This window comes from Dendrobates tinctorius, unplaced genomic scaffold, assembly GCF_039654945.1.
Source record: "Dendrobates tinctorius isolate UK_male_01 unplaced genomic scaffold, ASM3965494v1 ptg000205l, whole genome shotgun sequence".
In the NCBI taxonomy this organism is placed as follows: Eukaryota; Metazoa; Chordata; class Amphibia; order Anura; family Dendrobatidae; genus Dendrobates; species Dendrobates tinctorius.
Window position 1 is genome coordinate 13,805,538 of NW_027361872.1, and position 17,896 is coordinate 13,823,433.

Consider the following 17,896-nt stretch of genomic DNA (forward strand, 5'->3'; position numbering starts at 1 on the left):
GAATCTGTGCTGCACTTTATGTACATGCTCAGTAGTGACCAGTGCTGTGGGGTCATAGATGAGATGAATCTGTGCTGCACTTTATGTACATGCTCAGTAGTGACCAGTGCTGTGGGGTCGTAGGTGAGATGAATCTGTGCTGCACTTTATGCACATGCTCAGTAGTGACCAGTGCTGTGGGGTCATAGATGAGATGAATCTGTGCTGCACTTTATGTACATGCTCAGTAGTGACCAGTGCTGTGGGGTCATAGATGAGATGAATCTGTGCTGCACTTTATGTACATGCTCAGTAGTGACCAGTGCTGTGGAGTCATAGATGAGATGAATCTGTGCTGCACTTTATGTACATGCTCAGTAGTGACCAGTGCTGTGGGGTCATAGATGAGATGAATCTGTGCTGCACTTTATGTACATGCTCAGTAGTGACCAGTGCTGTGGGGTCGTAGGTGAGATGAATCTGTGCTGCACTTTATGCACATGCTCAGTAGTGACCAGTGCTGTGGAGTCAGAGTTGTGGAGTTGGAGGTTTGGCTTACCGACTCCATAGCCCTGCTTGAGAGCGCAGCAGATATTTCTTTTCTGCCTGTTTTTTGTGCTGTTGTGTTCAGCCATTTTTTGTGCCTTATATGCTACTGGATCAAATAAAGCAATTCCTCTAAGATGATGTGAGTGTCGTCTATCGTTTTGGAGGCGGCACATCAAATTATTATTATTTTTTTGTTTTAACTTCTCTGTCTGGATAGTTTGATATATACTAGGGAGGATTTGCACTCTAATGTCTTTAAAGGTGCCACTCTATTTTTATGAAGAAGGAAAAGAAAATGTATACTAATTGTCTTGTCCGGCTTGTTAACCTTTTCGTTATGTCCTTCCGTATGGAGCCATCTCGGGGCTTTGCAGGTGACCCTGATGTATGTGTGACCTTGGCAGTGTGGATTCTTGGCTTGCAGCTTTGTGTCCCGGATAGTGAGCATATACCGATGATGATCCGATGCCACTGTAGCTCTGCTGATTACTGCAGCTTGTTGATTCATTACAGTAATCTGGATGAAGCTATGGATTTAGGATGCATCGTGGGAAAACTCGCAGTTTCTCACTGCCAGTTTTCTTCAGTGTGTTTTTTTTTTTTTTCTTGTGCATAGTTTTACATAAGAAATGGTGTCTGCAAATGGAGAATATAGCAAGCCAATAATAGTGAGTTTTTTTTGTTTTGTTTTTTTTTTATTGATAAAAACTTCCCTCCGTTCCATTCCTCACCTCCATGTTAAGAAGGATCCAGTTTCACATGAATCCTTCTGATTTTTAAGCAGGCGTCCTCAGGAATAATTGTACTGATTGTTCTGTGGCCCCTATCGATGTAAAGAGCTAATGTGAACAGAGCATTTCTTGCTAGAAACTTGACAGATCCCTTTAGGGCTTGTGCACACATTGCAGATTTGGTGGTGGTTTTTTTTTTTTTTTTCTTCTGCCATACAGATTTGCTAGCAAAACCGGAAACAAAATCCTAATGCCAGCAAAGTGAATGAGAAACCTGAACTTGCTCTGCTTATTTGTGACTTGCAGATTTGGTGCAGAAAATGATCTGCTGCGTGTCAATTCTGTGCGAGTCTCACTATTGACTTCACTCAAATCCATCAAAAACACACCAAAAACGTTGCACACCCAGCCTTAAGGGCTCCTTCCAATTCTTGTGTTTTGGGTACAAGTTTTGTATGTTCTTCATGTACCCGTTAGTCCGCTGCTTTTCACATGTGTATTTGATCCTTGTTAAAGATTAAACTGCCCATTCATGTCTATGGGTCTGACTGCACACTGATTGCATCCTAGCTCCCTCCTAGTCGTAGAAAGTCTTTGCATTAGTTTTTCTCAAAAAAAAAAAAGTGATAACTGACCAAACACTAATGAAAATCTGATCTACAACACTGATGGGAATTTTGTTTTTGTGCCCAATGGCTCTCATACTGTTGGGTTTGAACAAAGCCCAAGGATTACATTTTTTTTTTTTTTTATTCGATAACCCCTTCCCAACCAATGACGCATACGTAGGCGTCATAAAAACCTGTGCCAATTCGAACAGTGATGCATAATAATAAAATAAAGAAAATATTTGTATTTTTCTATTAAGGTTAAGGATGGTATTAGGGTTAGGGGTGGGTTGGGGTTATGGTCAGGGTTGGGATTAGGGTTAGGGATGTGTTGGGGTTAGAGTTGTGGTTAGAGGTGTGTTGAGGTTAGGGTTGAAGTTAGAATTGTGGGGTTTCCACTGTTTAGGCACATCAGGGGGTCTCCAAATGCTACATGGCGCCACCATTGATTCCAGACAATTTTGTGTTCAAAAAGTTAAACGGTGCTCCCTCCCTTTGAAGCCCTGACGTGTGCCCAAACAGGGGTTTACCCCAACATAAGGGGTATCGGCGTACTCCGGAAAAATTGCACAACAACTTTGGGAGTCTAATTTCTCCTGTTACCCCGGGAAAATAAAAAAATTGCGGGCTAAAAAATCATTTTTTGAGGATAAAAATGATTTTTTATTTTCACGGCTCTGTGTTATAAACTTTTGTGAAGCACTTGGGGGTTCAAAGTTCTCACCACACATCTAGATAAGTTCCTTGGGGGGGGGTCTAGTTTCCAAAATGGGGTCACTTGTGGGGGGTTTCTGCTGTTTAGGCACATCAGGTGGCCTCTGCAAACGTAACGTGACACCCGCAGACCATTCCATCAAGTCTGCATTTCAAAACGTCACTACTTCCCTTCCAATCCCAACATGTGCCCGAACAGTGGTTCCACCCCCCACATATGGGGTACCAGTGGCCTAAGGACAAACTGGACAACAGCTTTTGGGGTCCGATTTCTCCTGTTACCTTTTGTGAAAATAAAAAATAGCGGGCTAAAAAAAAATCATTTTTTGAGGGAAAAAATTATTTTTTTCACGGCTCTGCGTTATAAACTTCTGTGAAGCATTTGGGGGTTCAAAGTGTTCAACACACATCTAGATGAGCTCCTTGGGGGGTCTAGTTTCCAAAATTGGGTCACTTGTAGGGATGCTCCAATGTTTAGGTACACGGGCTCTCCAAACACGACATGGTGTCCGCTAACGATTGGAGCTAATTTTCCATTCAAAAAGTCATATGGCGCTCCTTCCCTTCCGGGCCCTGTCGTGTGCCCAAACAGTGGTTTATGACCACATATGAGGTATTGGTGTGCTCAGGAGAAATTGCCCAACAAATTTTAGGATCCATTTTATCCTGTTGCCTATGTGAAAATGAAAAAAATTGATGCTAAAAGAAAATTTTTTTGGAAAAAATTAAAATGTCCATTTTTTTCCTGCCACGTTGCTTTAGTTCCTGTGAAGCACCTGAAGGGTTAATAATCTTCTTGAATGTAGCTTGAGGGGTGCAGTTTTTAGAATGGTTTCACTTTTGGGTATTTTCTGCCATATAGACCCCTCAAAGTGACTTCAAATGTGAGGTGGTTCCTAAAAAAAAAAAAATGGTTTTGTAAATTTTGTTGTAAAAATGAGAAATCACTGGTCAACTTTTAACTTTTTTTTTTTTCCCCCTAACAAAAAAAAGTTTGTTTCCAAAATTGTGCTGATGTAAAGTAGACATGTGGGGAATGTTGTTTATTAACTATTTTGTGTCACATAACTCTCTGGTTTAAAAGAATAAAAATTAAAAATTTGGAAATTGCGAAATTTTCGCCAAATTTCCAATTTTATCACAAATAAATGCAAAAATTATCGACCTAAATTTACCACTAACATGAAGCCCAATATGTTACAAAAAATATCTCAGAATCGCTAGGATCCGTTAAAGCGTTCCTGAGTTATTACCTCATAAAGGGACAGTGGTCAGAATTGCTAAAAATGGCCTGGTCATTAAGGTCAAAATAGGCTGGGTCATGAAGGGGTTAAAGGGAATCAGTCAGCAGTTTTTGACTAAGTAATCCAGCAACAGCATGCAGTAGGGGCTGAGACCCTGATTCCAGCGATGTATTACAAGGCGCAGCAGTCATATGATCCGTTTTCTCAGCTGCAGATCTAGCAGAGCTCCGTTGTTGATCTGTATATAACCCTCTCACTCCGCAGCTTTCTTTGTACATTGAGCTGAATTCCTGTCTTTCCCAGTATTTTTTCCTGTTTCAGGCTTCACACCCGGCTTCATTGACTTGTGGAGTTTTTCCTTTGAGGGCACACAGTTAGAGACCTGGATATGCGGATGGTGACTTTTAATAACTGTATAATTTGGTGGAATTTCTGAGCGATCCTGACACAATGGCTCCTCTATGAGCGTTCCGTCCTTCCTAGTATTTCTGATTTATGGGTGCAGTTTATTTGCTCACTGCATGTATAATCCCACTATTTGGCATTTCTCCTATACCCTCCCTTACAGCGAAAATGTGTCTCCGTGTAGGACTAAGGGGCTATTTATGAGATCCCTCAAAAGGGTGTTTCAGTCAGATGGCGAGGAGGTGAATACTCTTTCCAGACCCTCAAATGTCTGCTTCTGCATCTGTAATCTGGGGGGGGAACCCTGGCAGTAAGGGAATGTCCACACTGGGTCTATTTCTGCAGTTTGAGAGGGTCTCTTCTCAAAACAAAAAAACCCCAATAACTCCAAACTATTATATTAACTTTGTATGGGTCGCTGTTAAGGCTTTTGAACATCTTTTCAAGCTTTTTAGGCTTTGGGCAGGTCACTTCTTCAGGCGTTTTCTGCTAGGAAGACCCTCAATTCCTTACAATAGTACACTAGTCGACGTGAAGTCTAAAAAGTCACCTGGGTGTCTTGTCAGCTTCAAAAAGCAGGAGCAGTTTCTTTTTTTTTTTTTTTTTCTTTTTCTTTTTTTCTTCATTGTTTAATAGATTAAAAAAGTCTAGATAGCGCCAGTAAATGCCAAAGAATAGCACTCCAAAAACTTTTTTTTTTTTTCTAAATGCTTGGGAGATGCCAAAACCGTGCTAAAAGGCAATCCTTTAGGATTAAACAAACAAGAAAAAGATTCTTGAAGTGTCTTCTGTTTAAAATTGACTGTTTTTTGATCATCTCAAAAAAGATGGTATGAACATGCCCTAAGTGTTCCGTTTTCCTGCAGCACCACCACAGGAGAAATGAAGTACTGCAAGAGGATGCTCCATAAACCCAGAATTCGAATATATCCCCCCGATTAGGCATGTATCAGAGGCCGCCCAGTCCACAACATGGCGGGTGTCGTAGGTTATTAGGAGCCCTGTGTCTTGCCCTCAGTATTTTTTGTGACTATGGAATGATCCTGTAGCGAGGGCTCGGTGCCAGCAGCGCTTGTAACTGTAAGACTCTGACATTATTCTACCACTTACGACATCAGAGAAGCATTGACAGCAGCTGTCTGGTTTTGGCTCTGTAATTATGGACATGCTTTCATAGGAAAAAAAAAAGTTTGAGAAAATGTAATATATTTTTGGCACCTTAGATAATATCCAGAGGAGAGAGAAGGGGGAGTATTGTGCTAAAATGTACAAATTATACTTGTATTATAATGTAATAGTGTAAAGTAAATGTATTTAGTGGTTTATCTCTTGCATAATGAAGCCTGCACGCTCCAGTTCTAGTAGTGCACAACGTCCACCATTGTCATCGTCTGACATCCGAGGAGTGAGAGCCGCCAGAAGGACAATAGTTACCTTTAGGGGTTGTCTAATAAATAACCTTTCATGATATGTAAATCACGCAGTGACTGGTGTCCACCAAATCCAAGAGCAAATAGTCCAGAATCTTGGAAACAATGGGAGATCTAGAAAAAGCAAGGTCGGCCGTAGGGACAATGTCCCATCCTTTGTTTCAGGTATTGCCAAGTATTTGCTCCCCAACCTTCCTCCATACTATATCTATCTGTTTGGCAGTGTGTAAACCAACTTTGGACCCCCTTGACTCCAGCCCCGACTACTACGTAATAATCAGTAACTACAAACTTACTATAGACAATGTGGACCTGAGATTGATAAAACACACAATTATATTCTGCACTTACAATTTCCCAACTTTTCCTATATATTTAATAAATTATGCATTTTTAAAGATGGTTTCCAGCAAATCTCTTCGCACTATAGTCCTGTTGGCCTCATTCCGCTGCTAGGCTTTCCATGTCGGGCACTTGGTATGTCTTCTGGTCTGGTGCTCAAAACAGGACAGTGACTAAAGGGGGCTCACTGACTGCTCGTTTCTGTACATCGGAGAAGGGGGCTGTCTCAGCTAATATAATGAGTCGGTGCATTTGGCCACACGATTCTGAATCCACCAGCGCAGGTGGGGAGATGTAGCGGTTGGTTGACGGATCCTTAGTCACCAACAGCTACAGTGTGTTACGGCTGTGGGTCTGCTTTACTGTAAAGAAGACCTCCATGTATGGATGCTAAATGCGCCTAACGTTATCTTTTTCTGACAACTCAGTCTTGGCTTTTGCATTTGCACAGAATATCTGTTCTCTATTAAATTCTTGCAAAGTGAAATAAACCGTGGCAGCGTATAAGAGGACATAACTCATCTCTTGTTACAGCTGGGCCTCTCGCCACTTCGGGGGCTTTACCGTCCTCCCCGATCCAGACACATGTGCATTAGGCGTACATAGAGCTCCAGCAAGCACGGGGCAGCGTTAGACTTCAGCCTTTCAGAAGTCCTGGGGGATGTTTAATGGCTTATATCTGGACTAGATGTAGAAGAGCAAGAGAGTCTCACGTGCAATGTGCTGATAATGGCGGAAAATGGTGTAATTCTTTAACGAGGAATGTTGCTGAACGAGGTCTTCCGCCTCTTGCAGTTTTGTGGTTACTACGCCGATGTTGTTCTAACTGTGGGTCGCTGCCGCTCATTGGCCTAATCTGATGGGAAGCAATCACAAGTTTATTCTTGTGTCTGATTCTTTATGTAGATGAAAGATTACAAAGGCGTTTTGTTACGAAGCAGAAGTAAAATAACTCCATGTCTCAGAATAATGTCTAGTTTCGTGAACTGTACGTGTGTAAAGCGGCTTCTCTGAGAAGAAGGAAACTTCTAGAAGAGGCGGCTGCCCAATAAGTCAACGGACAAAGTCAAGATAAGTAGTGGTGTGGCAAGGCTTGTTAAATGGCTTTTCTACTTTCAGGAAAGTGGACCCCAAACTGTGTAAAATAGCTAGAAAAACAAACTGAGCAGGTACTTGTCCTTCCCGGGTCCAGTGTGCCCTCCATGGGATCAATGCTGGCTCCTTGATGCTGCTCTTGCCTCGGTGTTTCATCTGCTGCGGTGATGTGACATCAATTTCTGAGCGTTAAACACCTTTTAAAGATCTCTGTTGTGTTGGCCACTGACTCTTAGGGTTGCTGCCTTCTGTTGGTGGAACTCGAAAGCCACCTTACTTCTTGGAGGAGAGTTTATTTGCATCCCCACTGGCACTCTTGCACCACACACCAATCTATCCTAAACTCTGCTGCCTGACTAATCCTCCTGTCTCCCCGTTATTCCCCAGCCTCTCCCCTATGCCAGGCCCTTCACTGGCTTCCTATTGTCCAGAGGCTCCAGTTCAAAACCCTAACTGACATACAAAGCCATCCACAACCAGTCTCCTCCATACATCTGTGATATGGTCTCCCTGTATTTACCTACATGCAACCTTCGATCCTCTCAAGATCTCCTTCTCTACTCCCCTCTTATCTCTTTTTCCCACAACCGCATACAAGACTTCTCCCGTGCTTCCTCCATACTCTGGAACTCTCTACCCCAACACATCAGACTTTCGCCTACCACGGGAACCTTCAAAAGGAACCTGAAGACCCACCTATTCCGACAAGCCTACAGCCTGCAATGATCCCCACTCTACTGAACCACTGCACAACCAGCTCTACCCTCTTCACGTGTATCCTCACCCATCCCTTGTAGACTGTGAGCCCTCGTGGGCAGGGTCCTCTCTCCTTTTGTTCTTGTTTGTGCCTTGCATTGCCCATGTTTATTATGCTTGTCTTTCTGTGCCCCTTTTTCACATGTAAACCTCCATGGAATAAATGGTGCTAAAAAAATGAATAATAATCCCTGACATTATGAGGCTACTTACGACAACTTGGCAGTCTCCACAAAGAGAAACACTACCCATTAGCGTAATTAATTTACGACTGTTAATCAAAAGATGGTTTGTCTTATTTATTAGTATGGTCAGCTGAGGTCTCATACCAGACCCATAGGCACTCTCTCTTGCATTCTCCAGATGAACCGAATGCTACTTGGGGATGATACTGGCGTCATAAATCAAGTTGTCCACAGAATCTAATCTGCACAACTCAGACTATGAGAAAACTCCTGTAAGATATTATGCAAATTCTGCTTCCCAGGAGCAGTGTGCTCCTGATGATTCTCAATTTGGACTAACTATATGGGTCAGCTGCCGGCCTGAGTGGCGCGCTCTCCAGTGCTGTAAACAGAGGCCTCTTTTCCTTTGCAGCATCGGAGGAACACAGGGGCACTAACGGTGGCTGAATCAAGCAATTGTACCAGCTTTAGCACACTGCTTTATAGTTAACTATAATGCTAAAAATCCCTCTGTCCTAGAGTATTTTTTAAATTTTTTTCAGTCATTTTACAATTTACCCATTTAAGAAGATGAAACATTCCCTTTAAGACACCAGTGCATGATGCCGCAGTCTGATTTTACCTCTTATCTTTGCATTTCTTACCTAGTTTTGCTTTCCTTGACCAAGCAACTTTAATTGGTTAGTAAGAATAGATCCTGACCCATTTATCAAGTGTAAGTCCCCCGAGGATTCTGCAGAGAATTCTGGGATGCGGGAAGCACAATCTAATATCAGTAAGTTTTGTGATGTGAGCTACTGTCATCGGTTCTTCTGCGCCTTCTTCTACTGAACAAAAGTCATCAGATTTCACAGGTCTAATATTCAGTAACTGCGATAAAACCACTGGAAAGGATGCACTTTTTTACTTATGGGATTGGAAAAGGCAAACTTTTTTTATGCATATGCATCTACATACTTAGATGCCTTTAAGTCCGTATAAGTAGCGGTTTTAATCCATACCCCTAAAAATGCCCCCAAAATGAGACTTTTATTCACATTTTCATAAATCTTGCCCTTTTTGTGATCCATTTTGTTCTGCTAAAATCAGGACCGTTGGCATGTATGAATTTATAGATGTCAGGAACACCGCACTGCACTTGCTCACTGAGCCAGTGCGCGTGTCCTGAGTACAAAAACTGTGCACAAAGATACCTGTGGAGTAGGGCAGCAGTGGTGACGATGCGTGCTTCAGAGTATCAGGACCTGAAGCACGTGACTACTGAGGGCGTGGTCTAAACTCCAGAGAGCTTGGAGCTGAGGAAAACTCTTAAAAGGGTAACTATGGGACAATGTTACCAGGGGGCACAGACAGAGACAGAAACCAGATCAGGCCGGGGTCAAAGCACGAGATAGCACGACAATATCAAAGGATTAGACACAACGGATAGTCAGGACGAAGCAATAGATCAGTAAACCAGAACGGGCAATAGATGGTACAGTAGGGGCAAATGGAAACGGAGTAACGATAGCCAAGCCAGGAGGTCAGAACCGGAGAAGACAATAGTGCCAAAATGTGAGACAGAGAACAGAGTGAGGGGACAGACCGGGTCATACGTGGGAAGCAAACAAGCAATGCAGTATACACGCACACCAGGGGTCAGACACACAGCCAGAATAACAGTATAGCTGACAGGGAATCTTAGTCTGGAGTGAGTATAAATTTCCCTCCCAGATCCGAAGGGAGGCCAGCAAAAGTTAACCCTCCGAGAACAGGACATTAACCATGTCTTATACCATGACAGTAGACATCTGGCATCACAGATAACTTCTCGCTTATGGTGCAAATTAATTAGCAGGACCCGGTCCAGTGACCACGTCTGGAATCTGTGGGAGTCCTATAAATTCCCTCTAACCTTACTGCATCCGTGTCTCCTCTTTTGATTTGCTGGCCTGGTCATCATTGCGGTGTGAACCACATGAGATATCGCGCCAGACCGACTAATCAAAAGACGAGCCACGGACGGTGGCAGTTAGGAGGCAATTCTCCGGGCTTCCATCTGATGGCCACACATTACTGACCTGATCCTCTGAACCCATTCTCATCAACTCTAGAAGGACCTGATGTGACCGCACCAAGAAAGTATAGGTGTATAATAAAGGAATAACCGGAGAAAGCTCTGACAACTAGTAGAATAATTTAGTGGATTGCGTACGTTGATGTCAATCATAAAGCTGTAAAATGCTTCGCCATAAATATTACATTTACATTAAACTTCTATTAGATTATGACTAAGCAAGTTTATTAATTAATATAAAACCCTTTACTTTACGCTCTACTCTCTGAAGCCCTAGACGAGCTGTTGGCACGGTGTGGCCATTAGGAAGGCTTCACGTTCTGCAGTCACATCTCCGAAGAATGCAGAATTTTCCGTGCGCATCCGCTTGAGTGATGAGCGGGGCTGGAATATGTGTGCATCGCCCCGAGGGATTCACCAGATGTAAAGCTACAGCTCCTGAACCGGTCCCTGGGTATTTCCAGTTTCTCCAGCGACACTGAAAAGTAAAGCGGCCAAACTTCATGCACCTATGAAACAAGCAATGGTGGAACGGCTCCACCATTATCGTCGTCGGGCGGTCCGAGAAGTGAGGGGCACCTTCAGAAGGACAGTTACCTTTTGGGTTTCTAATAACCTTTATGATATGTAAATTGCACAATGTTTGGTCTCCACCAATTCCTAGATCAAAAGGCTTGCAATCTTGTTTAGTTTATAAAACAATGGGAGATCAAGAGAAAGCAAGGTCGGCCGTAAGGACAATTGTCCCATCCTTTGTTTCATGCAGATGGGTATTGCCAAATATTTGCTCCCCTCCCGTCCTCCATAGATAGATCTAGTATGTTGTGGGGGCAGCTGGGGCACAATTATAAAGTCTGTAAACCTATTTTTCACACTCCAGCTCTGACTACTCCTCATTCATTAGCGGCGCCTGTATAATAATCATTAATTACAGATTTACTATAGAGAATATGGACCTGAGACTGATAGAACATACTGAATACTTTGTACTTAATTTTTCTTCTTTTAAAAATTCCTAAACATTAAATTATACAATGTTAATGTGGGTTTCCAGCAAAACGTAAACGATAATTTGTGCAATTCTATAGTCCTGCTAGTCTCATTCCTCTCCTAGGCTTTCCGTACCGGGCCCTTGGTATCTCGCTTCCGGTCTGGTGCTCAATACGGGACTGTGACCAAAGATGGCTTACTGACTGCTCATTTCTGTACATCGGAGAATGGGGCTGGCTCGGCTATTATAACAGGAGTTGGTACACTTGACTCCTCGAATCTAATGACCCCCCAACATGGGTGGGGAGATCTGGCGGTCACTTGAATACTCTTTGGCTCATATACCATATATTTTTTTTTTCTTTCTTACCATAAATGGCAGAACATCCCAGATTTTAATCTGAAAGGGGTGCTCAAATTTTGGAAAACTTTTTCCCCCGCTCCAATTTTTGTTTTAAAAATAAAACCAAACAACCCAATAAGCTGTGCTTTACTCGCATTCCCCGGGTCCAGCGGTGAATCCGTCGCTGCTCCCAATACCTGTTGGTCTCAGTGCTTACGTCAAGTCATCAACGCTACTACTGCCAATCGGTAAGCTCAGGGTGATTTGTCGGCAACTAAGACAGAACCACTGAAGTGATTGGCTGCAGTGCCCTCCACATGATGTCAGTGCTGCAGACAATAATGGCCCAAGAGCAGCAGCAGAGACTCCGCGGTGGACCCAGATGGGGTTTGTAAAAAAAAAAAAAAAAAAAGTTTTTTTCTTTTTTTTTGATAAATGTGTGTGGGGGGGTTAATACAGTACCACTTAGTCTTAGTTGGTTCATCCAAAAGCAAGGGGGAGCATCACAGACCACAATCAGTGTGGAGAGAAATGGCCAGAGAAACTGACGGCCAACTTAGAGATGCAGAAGGGACGGTGAATTGGAGAATCTCTCCAAAAAATAAAATAAGGAGGGCACCAGGTATTTATCTATGCATTAGGCATTATTTTATGCACTTCTTAATTGTGAACCCACAAAGTTACTTTAAGGTTTTATTTTTTTCTTAAATTTTGAAAGTCACTGTTCTTAGGTCATAGACTTCCCCAATGCGATCATCTCACATTGGCATATGATCTGTCACAACATAAACACTTGACATATATGGTTACTGGATTTTCTCTTAAAGGATCCCTGTCTCCAGATTCATCAGCCATGTATATTTTACGCAAAAATATGCATTAAAAAGTTGACAGGTCGCTGCGTATTGGCGGCCTAGTCCGAGGCAGGTCACCAGCAGCATCTTCTCTCCCAGATATTTTTGACCAGTGTCGTCTTTTTGTCAGTCTACTGGAGCCGGTGGGGAGAAGCTGCTGACGACCTGCCTCTTGCTTGTCCTCAAAGACGGTCTCAAAATATGTTATATCTAAAAAATATTTGGCTGCCGTCACGTGACAAGTGTCTGCTTCTTTCTGGGGCACCGTGGATCTAATGGCTGGTTCCCTTACCCTTATTTTCAGTCTGTACATTTTTTTCCGAATAGTAAAACCAGTTTTAGAAGCCTCCGTTTATTTTACATGTAGCGCAGGGCATCTGGTTTTCAATAACTAAAAGTTCTTGGGGAAATTCTGTAGAACTGGCCTGAAGGAGGAGAGAAAAAAAAAAGTGAAAAAACTACCATTATATAATCCCCCACAGTTCACACAGTCTAATGCAGGTGCAGTTTTGGGCAGGATGACTACCGGTGGGATTCTCGGCTGTCTAAATTGCTGTTGAGAGCACTATTGAAGGCAGCGACCAGTACGGGTGGCTGAATAGGATGTACTGAATTTCCTGTTGTTCAGATCAGGTCATGTGTGACCGGGCTGACACTTCCCTGCCAGTCTTGTGATCCTGTCTGATATTTTTTTTTTTTTTTTTAATTTTATTTTGCAAGGTTTGTTTTAATTTCATATCACAATCAGTATTAAAAAAAAAATAAATAAAGACTTCTCATGATCATAGACAAGACAGAATGTCAATGATTGGTAACCTCTCTATATACAGATGATGGCACAGAATCCACAATTCACAAAAGGTCTTCTGTCCACGTAGAATATCATTATTCTCGGCCGCACAGAACGTTTACACAGGATGACGTGCTGTGGGATATTGACAGCCTGTTTACACTGGCCGACTATCATGAAATGAGCGTTCTCGGACCGGCTGCGGGTCGGCCAGGCTAAATGCACCATAAGAAGTTAGCCGTCGACCTTGGGTCTTTACTCCACAAGGCAGCTGTCATATTTGGATATTGTCAATCTTACAAAGACCAGTTATCATTGGGATTGTATTGGAATTATCTATAAATATTTTTATTTCCACTGATTTTTATTTTTTTTCTCACCCCCTGTGTTTCAGATTTAAGCAAAGCAATGTCTGGTGGAGGGATGTCCCAGTTCCAGGAAGCCATCCGGCAGGAGCTGGAAGAGGCCATGAAGGTGGACTTGGAGAAAATCCTGTCTACAGCCCCGGAGTCTGAATTAGAGGTACACTATTCCCTTTGGCTTTCTGGTGGCACTTGCTGGTTATAGAGCCGGTATATCACCCATAATGGGACTGTACAGCATTAGTGTCTTGTGTAATAAATGGATATACCCATCATTGAAAGTTATCCCAATCTGAGAAGAACAGGAGGTCCTCACGCTCACCGCCGCTCTATGAATTGTTTATGGCCTTGTCTGAGAAGGCAGGGTACACCGCTTGGCTATTCTCGGTAGGCCGATGGACCATGAATAGAGTGGATGTTGAGCATGAGCACCTCTGCTCCGTTCACACCAGGCGTCTTCTCGCTATCCTGTGCAGTAACTTTATTTGTGGTGATACCTGGGATATTAAATGTGTTGTCTCATTAGGGTTAAATTCACACACTGCAGGTTTGTTGCAGAAATTTGAGACTATCCCAGTCCTCTGAATTTGGCTTGCTGAAATCTTTTTTTACTTGCAGCCAAAACAGCTCTGTTCAGATGACCGATAAGACGGATCCTTATGCTAAAATTTGACCTATTTGCGCACTGGACTCGCTGGCAGGAATCTGAGGTTAACCTTCAGATATCCACCATAGATTTACTATTCAAAGTGTCACAGGTTCGCAAGCAGACAATCCTCACTCAAGAGGGTGAATCCACATTTTCGTGAGACTGATATGTTTTTTATTTATATACCGTAACTTAATGTCCTAATAATGAAAGAACCCCATCTCAATGGGTGACGCCCTAAATAATAGAACATATCAACCCCAGGTGCCTATTTACCCCAAGGTAGAAGGAAGTGCTACAATGTTGGGTTAAAAAACTAATATATATACGACCATGCAGCGTTTGCCGTGCTGTCATGTTCATGACAGCACGACAAACACTGCTTCTGATCGGCTGTAAAATCATCACCGCCGGTCAGACAGCCATGGTTTCCATGCTGTCCAATGACAGCGTGAGCCCACAGCTGTGATCGGAGGTATAAAGTTTACCTCTTGTCACTTGCTTGGGCTGATGGGACTACTGCTCCTATCAGCGTACGCCTGCTGCCACTAAATACAGTGAGAGCAGCTGATGGGAGTATTCATCAGCTGGTGCCTGCGCTCTAAATAATAAAAAATAATAGAAAAAAAAATGGCGTGGGTTCCTTTGTACTTTTGATAACCAGCCAGTAAAAGTGACAGCTGGGGGCTGGCATATGTCAAAACGACAGACAGGTGAGGGATATGCACAATCTCCAGCCGGCTTTTCAAAAAAATGTTGTTTTTTCTGAAACTTTACTGAACCGCACTTTAGAACTGTAGTCTAACCTCATCAGTCTTTTTTTTTGAGCCATACACTAGACCTATAGTCTGTAGTCGTAGTGGACATTTACCGCCATAACTTTCATAGACAAGGGACACCTCTGCCTTGCTAAAGATTAATAGACTAGCATCTCAAAATATTGGGTTATGTGACCTAAATTAAATACATTATATTTCTGCTGATCAGATATTTTATAAGGTAATGCTTTCTATATCTTGTGTCCTTGTTGTCCATCGTACCCTGAATGGCTTGCTTTGTGCCCTGTGTAGTAATGATGGGTCCAGAGTTTTAAGTCCTCTTATCATTTTTATTGGATTGCGGCCATGTTTAACTTGCAGATCAAACAAAATTGTACTCTGTTGTAGTGAGAGCACGTTTATCAGCTTCCTGGTTAATGTTTGACGACTGCCTCCTGTGCTGTTACATTGCATAGCCACTCTCCTCCTGTGCTGTTAAACTGCATAGCCACTCGCCTCCTGTGCTGTTACATTGCATAGTCACTCACCTCCTGTGCTGTTACATTGCATAGCCACTCTCCTCCTGTGCTGTTAAACTGCATAGCCACTCGTCTCCTGTGCTGTTACATTGCATAGCCACTCACCTCCTGTGCTGTTACATTGCATAGCCACTCGCCTCCTGTGCTGTTACATTGCATAGCCACTCGCCTCCTGTGCTGTTACATTGCATAGCCACTCGCCTCCTGTGCTGTAACATTGCATAGCCACTCGCCTCCTGTGCTGTAACATTGCATAGCCACTCGCCTCCTGTGCTGTAACATTGCATAGCCACTCGCCTCCTGTGCTGTAACATTGCATAGCCACTCGCCTCCTGTGCTGTAACATTGCATAGCCACTCGCCTCCTGTGCTGTAACATTGCATAGCCACTCGCCTCCTGTGCTGTTACATTGCATAGCCACTCGCCTCCTGTGCTGTTACATTGCATAGCCACTCGCCTCCTGTGCTGTTACATTGCATAGCCACTCGCCTCCTGTGCTGTTACATTGCATAGCCACTCGCCTCCTGTGCTGTTACATTGCATAGCCACTCGTCCACAGTGCTTCGTCTGTGCTTCTACCTGTTCTAGATGATGATTGATAATTTCTAGCTGGGCATCTTCTCTTTAGTCTTCATTTACATGGCTGTCAGTCATTCTGTGTGACTTCAGACTTCTGAGTCCTGACAGTGTGGTGCACTTGCTAGAGAGCGCGGGTTGTCATGTGACAATCAATTTCCAAGTAACCGTGCCTGGTTTCCCTTAGTACAAGTGAATTGAGAGAAGCTGATATCTAGTTGGCAAATCGCATACATACGGTCACATGACCAATATGGGTGAATCCTGACCGCTTAAGCACCAAAACTGTCAGGATTCATTAGTCTGCAGTCCCCTAGTGACTGCAGACTTTTATTAGAAGACTTGAACACCCCCTTTTAAACAGGTAAAATTAAAAGTTCTTGCAACAACAAACAACTTTGCAAATTATGTATTGTTAAAAATACTCTGTTCCAAAGAACATTTAATTTCATTTTTTACTGATGCTGGATTCCCCTGTAACTTAGGCTGACATATTAACCCCGGTTGTAGGGCAAATTCAGCCTCCTCGCTGCTCTGCAGAGCTAATCTGGGTCCGCTAAGAGTAAACAGTTCCTACTTCCTCCCGACAGCTGGCGATCACATGATTGAGAGAGCAAAGTGATGTTGCTGCTCCTTTTGCTGTCTGCGCAGCACTCACTCAGCGCTGTACATACAGCAATGCAGAGATGTCATGTTCAGAGTCATATGCAGACCAGCGCAATGTTTTTAAGTTGTTGGGTGGTCTGCAAGCAATTACGGTAATTGGCCACAAATTCAAAGCTGGGGTTTTTAAGCTTTAATCTTAGTAAAATGTCGCAATACCTCTTTAATAAGCATTAAAATGTTAGTCCTAAAGAAGCATTCCCATAAAGTTTTTTTCTATCCTCCTTTTAATATACTGCAATCCTATTACATGGCGCTGTGTACGTACAATTGCTCATTTCGCCTTTCTACCCAGCTAATTCTTCTCTTTTCCATTAGGTCTATGACATTATGTGATTAAAAATTGACTAGCTGAATCTTTCTAAGCTCTATGTAGAAACAGGAGATCAATTTTCTCTGCATGAATCTCTACAAAAGTCCCTAGCAGGGGGAGGAGGGAGCAGCTGAGTCTGGAGTTTAAAGGGGGAAAGATAAATGCAGGGTGAAGAGACTTCCTGTTTTTACATAGAAAAGAGAAGAATTAGCTTGGTAGAAAGGCAAAATGAGCAATTGTAAGAACACAATTTTATGTAGTATGATGACTGCAATATGGTAAGAGGATAAAAACATTGATGAGAGGAGGAGGAGGGCTTCTTTAAACTGCACAAACGAAGAGAACATTTTTTTATTTTTTTTTGTACTCTTACTAGGGTAAGGTAATTGACCACTTTTTTTATTCGCTCTCTGTTTCAGCCTTCTTACACATCTCTGAAGTAATATGCATATGTTTTCTCCCCTGCAGCATACCAAGAAAGACTTGGAAGGCTTCCAGAAGTTGTTTCATCGCTTCTTGCAAGAGAAAGGACCTTCTGTTGATTGGGGAAAGATCCAGAAACCCCCAGAGGATTCTGTGAGTTACTATATCATGTTACTCATCACAACCCTGCGGCCTATGGATATACTGTAGGTTCTGCACATTGTAAATTTACACAGTTGTACAGGTATTCCTTTGTCCGTTTTGGCTTCTTTGTGTTTTTTTTTTGTCTGCAGCTTCCTTGAGAATGAGAGGATAGTTTCACAAAAAAAGTTTGTAATAACAAGTCCTACTGAGGTTTAGAGCATGTAAGTGTAGATGAGGAGCTGGTTGTACGGTGCGCCATCATGAAGACTGTAATTATTTATTGCTTTAACTACAGATGGTCATCTCTGGACAAGACGCCACCTCCAAAGTCACTTTTTTTGCCTTTTGGTATTCGTTGATGTGTTTCGCACGTGGCTGACAAATTTTGCGCAAAATAA

The 17,896-nt window shown here is 42.8% G+C and overlaps 1 protein-coding gene across 1 annotated transcript in view; it reads left to right on the top strand.

Annotated features, from left to right (window-relative positions):
* The window catches only part of LOC141057938 (UTP--glucose-1-phosphate uridylyltransferase-like), a 38,097-nt gene extending 20,518 nt beyond the window's left edge, over positions 1–17,579 (top strand). The window contains exons 2-3 of the mRNA XM_073554057.1: positions 13,466–13,593; positions 17,400–17,579. Of these exons, the coding sequence (XP_073410158.1) occupies positions 13,466–13,593; positions 17,400–17,564 (293 nt within the window). The 3' untranslated portion in view covers positions 17,565–17,579. The remainder of the gene's footprint in view (positions 1–13,465; positions 13,594–17,399) is intronic.
* Positions 17,580–17,896: the final 317 nt, after the last annotated feature.